At 42.5% G+C, this 9,516-nt stretch overlaps 1 protein-coding gene and 1 long non-coding RNA gene across 9 annotated transcripts in view; one reads left to right on the top strand and one right to left on the bottom strand.

The window, feature by feature from the left end:
- The window catches only part of wdfy3 (WD repeat and FYVE domain containing 3), a gene marked incomplete at its 3' end in the record, with an annotated part of 112,883 nt that extends 103,367 nt beyond the window's left edge, over positions 1-9,516 (top strand). For all 8 annotated transcript variants that reach the window (XM_032517170.1, XM_032517171.1, XM_032517173.1 and 5 more), the window contains 20 exon segments: positions 171-256; positions 906-986; positions 1,372-1,426; positions 1,537-1,656; positions 1,764-1,881; positions 2,318-2,424; positions 2,962-3,115; positions 3,234-3,325; positions 3,421-3,633; positions 4,326-4,467; positions 4,658-4,812; positions 5,421-5,579; positions 5,670-5,849; positions 5,992-6,174; positions 6,531-6,624; positions 6,795-6,938; positions 7,174-7,422; positions 7,653-7,764; positions 8,491-8,688; positions 9,182-9,516. In XM_032517170.1, coding sequence (XP_032373061.1) covers positions 171-256; positions 906-986; positions 1,372-1,426; positions 1,537-1,656; positions 1,764-1,881; positions 2,318-2,424; positions 2,962-3,115; positions 3,234-3,325; positions 3,421-3,633; positions 4,326-4,467; positions 4,658-4,812; positions 5,421-5,579; positions 5,670-5,849; positions 5,992-6,174; positions 6,531-6,624; positions 6,795-6,938; positions 7,174-7,422; positions 7,653-7,764; positions 8,491-8,688; positions 9,182-9,302 — 2,763 coding nt within the window.
- The window catches only part of LOC116690335 (uncharacterized), a 10,029-nt gene continuing 1,964 nt past the window's right edge, over positions 1,452-9,516 (bottom strand). The window contains exons 2-3 of the long non-coding RNA XR_004332234.1: positions 8,739-8,744; positions 1,452-1,462 (exon numbers count right to left, since the gene is read on the bottom strand). This is a non-coding gene — a long non-coding RNA (uncharacterized LOC116690335). The remainder of the gene's footprint in view (positions 1,463-8,738; positions 8,745-9,516) is intronic.

The following is a 9,516-nucleotide window of genomic DNA, read 5'->3' as shown; positions in this document are numbered from 1 at the left end:
AGTAAAAACAGTTTTGTGTGGCAGGGCACCTTTAAACTTTTAGAAGACATTTATGTTAAGTAGCTGAATATGTTTGGGGTAAGACAGAATTAACACCCCACCTCTTGCATTTCTAGTGTTTAACTCACCACCTTGTGTTTTTTTTTGTCTTGTGTGTCCTCCTCTTTCAGCCTATGGCAGTAGAAGTCTTCTCAGCAGATGGGAGAAACTACTTGTTAGCCTTCCAGAAAGGAGTCCGTAACAAAGTTTACCAAAGGTACTGAATACAAATAGAGACACGGAGCTTGGACTGCATGTTGCTGTACAGCCACCGCTGCAACTTTTCAGGAACAAGAATAGTAAAAGAAAAAGAAAAAAGTTTGATGAAAAAACTTGCCCACTTTCCATCCCATAGAAATGACTGCAGTGTGTCTTAAGTTAATAGTACTAAATCATAGTACCATTAACTTAAGACACACTGCAGTTTTACATCATAAAGTACTTTGGTTACTCGGTTCCACTGCATACCATTTAGCACCGATTTAGGCTGAATTTATCGTTTTTGCAGAAAAGAGGGATTTGAAAAAGTTAATGCTGTGTGATATTAAAATAAAATTCTCAGAGAGGCGGTTGTAAGCCTCTCATAAACACTGGTTTTACAATGGTTTATATGCAAGGTAAAGATGGTGACAATCCAGCTTGTGAAGACTTGAGGGGACAAGCGATGATGGTTGGGAGGATGGGTGGAGTATCTTTCAAAATTGTAATAATTTGAAAAATGCAGCTGTCCTTTGCTTAAATACATTTCCAGTATATGCTTCAAACAAATGTATAGTGGGTTTAAATGAAAATCAATAAAAAAAATTGGTAAAAAGAAAAAAGAGATGTACATTAATTATTCTTTAATTATTATGAATTTTCTGCAGGTTCTTGGCAGTGGTGCCTTCACTGGCCGACAGCTCCGAGTCAGTTTCAGGCCAGAGGCCCAACACCAGCGTTGAACAAGGGTAACGCCTCCTCTATGCTTCACTCAACACAAACAGTGTTCTCTATCCCCAACATACAGTTTTTAATGCCACTGGTTATCTGGGAAATGACCATTTCAGATGTTGTTAGATGATTTATGGAAGAAACAGTTCTATATTCATATGATATCAATTCACATTGCTTTTTTTATATTTGTCTTAAATGTATTTCTCTACACAATGAGCTGCTGTAGTAATTAATCAAATGAACGACCTAGAAGTTAAAATAAAGAAAATGTCTCATTTTGGTATTACACCACACCTTCCTACATATATCACATGCAGCAATTGCTTTGTGACATGTTGAAAAACAGCAAAGTACTCTGCTGTTTTAACTAAACATCCACTCTGTCCTGTTTTTTGTCAGATCTGGGCTCCTCAGCACGCTGGTCGGTGAAAAGTCAGTGACCCAGAGATGGGAGGTAAGAACCTAGACTCCTTGCTGTTCAGTTTAACAACTCAAAGTTTAGAAGTGTTGCACTATAAGCTACTATAAGCCTAACTGTTTTTGTGTTTACCATCTGTTTTCCAGCGAGGAGAAATCAGTAATTTCCAGTATCTGATGCATCTGAACACGTTGGCAGGACGATCCTACAACGACCTGATGCAGTATCCCGTCTTCCCCTGGATCCTAGCCGACTTTGACTCTGAGGTGATTGGGTTTTGGACAACATCAGCGGCAATTAACAGTGTTAACTGCAAAGAAAAAAAAGCAGATGCCTGTTCGTTGGTGACGTTTTTTTTGTGGATGTAAACCAGGAACTGGACCTGAACAACCCCAAGACGTTCCGTAACCTCGCCAAGCCAATGGGCGCCCAGACTGACGACAGACTGACACAGTACAAGAAGAGGTACAAGGACTGGGAAGACCCCAATGGTGAGATCCTAGAGATGAATCAATAGACTGCATTTAACAGGATGGAGATAACTTCATTTATATGATTTTAAGATAAACAGACACAGAGTTAAGACTTGAAAAAAAGAGATCTACCTAACCAGCTAGGTCTTATTTCAAACCAGTCAGGCTCCAGGCGTTTGCATCCTAAATCTGTTATTTTTATCCAAAGTGTCAAATCTTTAAATAACATGGTGCCTGGAATAAAGAATGAGTGCTTCAAGTGGTTGTTTTAAAAATTATCAACAGAAAAACTTCCTGAACCAAATTCACCAGAATGTGACACTTAATTATTATTATTTTTTTTTCTTGTCACTACTGATGTTGTTATTGGATGTCATTCCAAACTGTATGCTCATGTCAAAGTTGTATTTTCTTTGGCCAGTGTAAGTGAATCTCTTGTTTTCCATCCTACCAGGTGAAACCCCAGCATACCACTACGGTACACACTACTCATCAGCCATGATCGTAGCCTCTTATCTTGTTCGGATGGAGCCCTTCACACAGATCTTCCTCAGACTTCAGGTTTGATCTCAACTATTCTAGCCTTCTGAATATTTTACTAATCTACATTTTCCCACTGGTATAAACATTTCTGAAAATGTTAGACGATTGAATTTAATTTAAAAAATGTAAAAGTTGTTCTGACATTAAGCACAGTTACTCAATTTCATTAAGGGCCACACTGGAAACTATCAAGAGCCAGACATGACTGTATTGTATAAAGTTCTTAACTGTAAAAGAATTGAGCAATCAAGCAAAACAAAGCATTCTGATTACATATTTAAAAGTGAGCTACACGACCCGGCTACTGTGTGGGAATTTCTGCATCTCATTTACCGTGTTAAATGTCGCATGATTTCAGTTTGTAAAACAGTTTCCTGTCTTTTTGGTTTGACGCAATATGTTTAAAATTGCAATAATATCGTATCGTGGCATAAGTATTGTGATGATATCATATCGGGAGGCGTCTGGTGATTCCCACCCTTAAAGTTAACATACAACCCCCCAAAGACAAAATGTTGCTGCTTCCAACCCTCTGCCTGTGTCTGTGATTACCAGGGAGGTCATTTTGACCTGGCTGACAGGATGTTCCACAGCGTGCGTGAAGCCTGGCTCTCTGCCTCCAAACACAACATGGCAGACGTCAAAGAGCTCATTCCCGAGTTCTTCTACCTGCCCGAGTTCTTGCTCAACGCTAACAACTTTGACCTGGGTCAGTATCAGGAAACGTGGATAATAACAGCACATGAAAGCACAAGTCAAAATAGCCCGAGATAATTGAGTGCATGAATATTAATGTTCTGTCTGCCTTCTGTTGTTTGATGTACCAGGCGCCAAGCAGAACGGCACCAAGCTGGGTGACGTTATCCTGCCGCCTTGGGCCAAGGGCGACCCCCGAGAGTTCATCAGAGTCCACAGAGAGGTAGGAATTGAACACACTCGTGAAAATGTAGGTCTGAGTTACAGTGAGTACACATTAAACCTCTGTCTGGTCCCCCCCCCACCCCACGTCTCCAGGCTTTGGAGTGCGACTATGTATCAGCCCACCTCCACGAATGGATCGACCTGATTTTCGGCTACAAGCAGCAGGGTCCGCCGGCCGTGGAGGCGGTCAACGTCTTCCACCACCTGTTCTACGAGGGCCAGGTGGACATCTACAACATCAACGACCCGCTCAAAGAGACGGCCACCATCGGCTTCATCAACAATTTTGGGCAAATCCCCAAACAGGTAACATACTGGTTGATGTTAATATGATAAAACTACTTCTCCACACTAGATTAATGGGAAATCTACTGCCACTAATAATAGCTTTTATGTCTTAGACTACAATATAACTACAATATTTAGTAGTACAACAGTCATAGCGCTAATGTTAGTACCACCATAGTTTTTAAGAAAATATATATAGATAGCATCTTTAGTGTCCTTTTTACCATATAATCAGACTTTTGGGGTACCAAATACACACCAAGATCCTAAGGAACACCATAGAAAAATCCATGCTGTGATTTGGTATTAAATACTTTAGACACACAGCGTTTTACCCTCGTTGACCTTTAGATTAACTTTGGAGCATTAATTAGCCCAAGGAGGACGTTATCACTACAGTCTAAGGCTGCACGGGTGGCTGTAGTCTTTTAATTTTGCTAGAATAGAACCACACATCTAAATTGTTGTTGGTTGCTACACAACAGCAGAAACATAGCTTTACACATAGCCCATCCTATATTTAGACCAGATAAAGAATACCAGTGTTAGAGAGTTATTCAGTAACAGATTCATTGGCCAAAATACTTAGTTTTTAAGTAATTAAGTTTTAGTAGCTTTAATCCAGGATGCTTTTTATTTTTCAAATTGACCGACCACAGCCAAAATGTCCCATTCTTTAGTCACTGACCGTTGATCTGTTTGTGTTTCAGCTGTTTAAAAAGCCCCATCCTCCTAAACGGGTACGCAGCAAAGCCAACGGTGACATCGCGAGCATTCCTCCAAATTTCAACAGCGACAAGATCTTCTTCCATCATCTGGACAATCTCAGACCTTCTCTAGCACCTGTCAAAGGTGCACACACACACACACACACACACACATACGCACACAGCTATCTGTTTAAGTACCAGTTAAGCCCTAACCATCCTTTTACTGAAATAGTGCCACACTCTGTCCATTATACCGTGCAGCACAAACTCCCTAAGGTGCATGGATCTCCTTAGACTCAGATCTCATATTTCTTTGTATTACCCGTGTCCAGAGCTGAAGGAGCCTGTGGGACAGATCGTGTGCACCGACAAGGGCATACTTGCCGTGGAGCAAAACAAAGTTCTGGTTCCCCCAACCTGGAGCAAGACTTTCGCCTGGGGCTACGCCGACCTCAGCTGTCGTCTGGCTAACTATGAATCTGACAAGGTAACAGTCACAGTTATTGTAACAGACACAGTTTCTCAGAGATTTAAACTTGAATCTTTAGGCTATACCTACTGTATAATTTCATTATTTGATTATACATAGTATTTTTTGACTTCCTCATCCAGAGTAACATGTAATGAAACAGTTCAATTTAGCTTTTAAGAGAGTTGTTTCCTTTCAACAATGCTATTGAAACATGGACGGCTGGAGGTTTCCTGCTAATTTCACCTTGAAGTTGCCAAGTAAATGTTGAAAATTATTAAAGACAATGTTTCCCCCTGGTGGTGTTAAGTGGTGTAAAAATGCACTTTCCTTACTGAACCCTCAGTTTTTACAGCAGCAGCCAGTACACAATGTAGTATTGGTGAGTGACTATGGTATTGGATTTATTACCATACTCACTACATTTGTAAAAGGAAAAAAAAGAAAAGAAAACATGAAGGACTTTGAAAAGTGTAACTAGTCAGTTGCATGCATGTTGATCAGGGTGAAAGGTTGTTTATTGAGATACAGACAACGTTAGACAACTAGAATCCTCCATATACATTTCCTCACTTCTGAACCCCTCGTCCAACAAATCTCCAATCCTAATCTTTGATCTTCTTCAGGCGTTGGTGGTGTACGAGTGTCTGTCAGAGTGGGGTCAGGTCCTCTGTGCCATATGTCCAAACATGAAGCTGGTTATCACCGGTGGCACCAGCACCGCCATCTGTGTGTGGGAGACAGGAACCTCCAAGGAGAGGGCCAAGTCACTTACACTCAAACAGGTGACCACGCAAACACGACTCAATACAAGGTCCTGGAGCAGTGGCTTGAAATTTGTTGTTGAGTCTTTGTCCCCGCTGTTTCTCGTGTAGGCATTACTGGGCCACACGGACGCCGTGACGTGTCTGACGGCGTCGTCAGCGTACCACATTATCGTCAGTGGCTCGCGGGATCGAACCTGCATCATCTGGGATCTTAACAAGCTTTCCTTCGTCACGCAGCTCAGGGGACACCGGGCCCCCGTCTCTGCTCTATGTATCAATGAACTGACGGTAAGCTGCAGTATGAATTTCTTCTCTTTCACTCCTAATAAATCTAGTACTGTCATATGTACTCCAGAACAATAAATATGAGCAGAAAGGATAATTTTAAATAATGACTCATACATACTCAACATATTGTGTGTTTGTGTAGGGGGACATTGTGTCCTGTGCAGGCACATACATTCACGTGTGGAGCATTAACGGCAGCCCCATCGCCAGCGCCAACACCTTCACAGGGCGCAGCCAGCAGATCCTGTGCTGCTGCGTCTCGGAGATGAATGAGTGGGACACACAGAACGTCATCGTTACAGGACACTCGGATGGCGTTGTCAGGGTAACCTTGCCCACTTTAATCTCACTGAATCTCACACTGCTAATATGTTATTGTTCAGTCTTTTTAAATCAATGGTTTTTCAAATGCTGCTCGTGGTATCTGCTGCAGACAGAAAGTATTCACTTGTCAGGGCTTTTGTCCAACTTTTTGCAAGTGCAAAAAGGTAAAAAGGTAGACGGGTAACAATTAAAAGTTAGCAAATAGCACTGCAGAATAACTGTTCTTATCTCTATTCCTGCCAAGTTAGAGAGGAAAATCTATCTACATTTGTTATGAAGAAGCTAAACTCAACTTCTACTCTTTTTACTTGTGCTGTGACTTATTTTAACTAAACTAAGCTTAATTAAATCTTGTAGTTTTGGAGAATGGAGTTCCTCCAAGTCCCAGAAACCCCTGCTCCAGAGCCGGTGGAGCCAGATGTGCCTGACTGCTGTGGTGAGGAGAAAATCGGTGAGAATTCTGTGGCAGTATTAAAGTGACATGTCCCATAACGTATTTTGTTGGTGCACCTTTCTTTGCCAGTGTACATTTCATTTTAAGTATTTGCACAATTAATTCATTCACTATGGAAATGTGTATTATCATGTAAAATAAAGTGACTCATTTTCTCCATCTCACAGAGGGTGGCGAGACTCACAACGGGGATGAGGACAGCAGCGAGTCGGACGGAGACGATCCCAGTCTGAGCCAGGAGCCCAAAGCACCACGCAACCCCTCAACAGACGGAGGCAGCCAACCGGGCAGCGCTGTCCACAGACCCAGAGGTACTCAACCAACAGCTCGGCTTATCAACATTTGCACTTTGTAGTTGGGTTCCCATTGTATATCTGGTTTTAGCTGCTCTGGAAACAAATTTCAGCAGCACTTTGTACAAAATCACACAAACGTTTCTCTTCTTATTTTAATGTGTCTTCTATTTCCCACATATGTTTACTGAGGATATAGACTCCCCTTAACCAGGCATGATGGCTACATTCCTGACATTAAAATCCCTTTTAGGTCCTTCAGCCCGAACGGGAGCTTCGTGGTCGATGGACAGCAGCTCTGACGACTCTCACCGCTGGTCAGACACCCTTAGCATCGACGAGAAGGACGGCTTCGTGTTCGTCAACTACTCTGAGGGCCAGACTAGGGTCCCTCACCCTCACCCTCACCCTCATCCTCACCCTCACCCGACTCATCCAGGCCAGGGCTCAGTCCCGCAGCCCTCCACCATGGACGCACGGACGTATAACCAGCTCAGGGCCGGTGGGTGTCCAATGATCATTCTTTTTCTTTTCCTTTATTACAAGGTTAATAATAAATATTCTGACAAGGTTTTTCAGCTCTTAAGCCAATTAGGAAAACACTACAGAGGCACATAGGGGTTCATCAGGAGTTCTTCTCTGATTAAAGAAAAGGAAATCCTAAAAATAGAGATCCTCTGATCTGAGGACACTGTGTTTGTCGCATTGTTGTAAGTGTTTCTGTGTTCTCAGGCTACAGATGGGAGCGCCAGCTGGTCTTCCGGAGCAAACTCACCATGCACACAGCGTTTGATCGCAAGGACAACGCTCAACCAGCAGAGATCACATCCCTCGCCATCTCCAAGTAAGACAGCCGTGTGTCTGGCATCCAACTGGGAAAGATGAATTCTTTCTTTTTGTGTTTGTAAAATATTTATTTTAAAATCCATCTGGAGAACTTCTTTTACACACATGATTTGCTTTTAGATAAATAGAGGATGTTTAGGGACATACTGTAGTAGCCATATTTCCCCAACTCTTATCTAGAATAAAATAGAATACACTTTATTGTTCCCGAGGGGAAATTTGGCTTGGGCATAGTGCTACAATCTGTTGCTTCACAACGCAAACATTTAACAGGAAAAAAAACATTCTAAAATCGCCATAAAGTCGACATAAAAACAACATACTGTAAGTTTGACAACGCATCTTAGGACATGAAGGAAGGACACATGACTGTACAGACAATACGACATCTTAAAAAGTGACTTTAATAATTAAAGCGCAAAGTATAAAAAAGTGCTGGTCTATTTATTGCACTTTGCTCTGTTGTGCTAAGAGTTACTATTAAAGTTCAGCAGTTTAATAGAGGTTGGGCTAAACGATAACTTAATTCTGTTTGTTTAACATCTTAAACTATAGAAACTATCGAACACAAATCACACCTCACATGCAGTCAAAACAAACCTTTTGGACCCATAAGATGTCCTTTCTGAATTACTCTCCTCCCTCTCTTCCTCACCACCCCTTTTTCTCCCTCCCACCCTTTACCTCGCTCTGCTTTTCCCCTCTTTTAACGTCCTCTCGACAGGGACCACAGTAAGATCCTGGTGGGCGACGGTCGCGGCCGAGTCTTCAGCTGGTTGGTGAGCGACCAGCCGGGCCGTTCGGCGGCCGACCACTGGGTGAAGGACGAGGTGGTGGACAGCTGCTCCGGCTGCACGGTGCGCTTCTCCCTCACCGAGCGACGCCACCACTGCAGGAACTGCGGGCAGCTCTTCTGCCAAAAGTAAGTACATTACCGCAACGCAGCACACTTTCCAGCATGGCTTCTTCTACTTTTACCTACTGAGGATGTGCAGCTACATGTTTCTGCTGTTTTTACTCTAGGTCCTCGTCTTAGCAGAAAGTGGCAGAACTAAATGTATTTACAGGTCTTAGTGATGATAATGTAGACTTAAGCATGAATGCGTATAATATATTCAGCATGTATTAACCCTTTATAACCCCTTGATTTTGCTAACATTTCTTCTTCTAATGTGTAGAATGAATATATGACATTAGGCGATTGTAAGATCAAGTTGGGCTCTGGAAACTTGAGACATGCATGTGTTATGCTTGTTTAGCCTTTGCTTATGGTTTATTTAGTATAAGTAATAGATTAATCAATTATGATATTGTAGCTTTATACCCAACGTCTGTTGATTCTCACCTTTTCCTTCTGAATTTCTCGCCTACCACTCTGTTTTAAAATGTCCACCTCATCTCACATTGTTCTGCAGGTGCAGTCGCTTCCAGTCAGAGATCAAAAGGCTGAAGATCTCGTCACCGGTGCGAGTTTGTCAGAACTGTTACTACAACCTTCAACATGAGCGAAGCGCCGAGGGCGGCTGCAGAAACTGAGCTCCACCTCCGCCCGGAAGAAACCCCTCCTGCCGCGGACTCCGAAATTGAGGAGCGTTTCATTTCCCCAACCGCCTTGTTGTTCCCTCAACACCTCTCACGTAACGCTCTCCCTCCAAAAATCCCCCTTCTATCCTATATCTCGTACGTCCAGTAACCACATGTACTGTAACACACTGACAGCTTGTAACAAGAGGGATGTCTCAGCGGACGA

This window comes from Etheostoma spectabile, chromosome 5 (genome assembly GCF_008692095.1).
Source record: "Etheostoma spectabile isolate EspeVRDwgs_2016 chromosome 5, UIUC_Espe_1.0, whole genome shotgun sequence".
Taxonomy (NCBI): Eukaryota; Metazoa; Chordata; class Actinopteri; order Perciformes; family Percidae; genus Etheostoma; species Etheostoma spectabile.
This window is presented reverse-complemented; position numbering and strand designations above follow the sequence as displayed.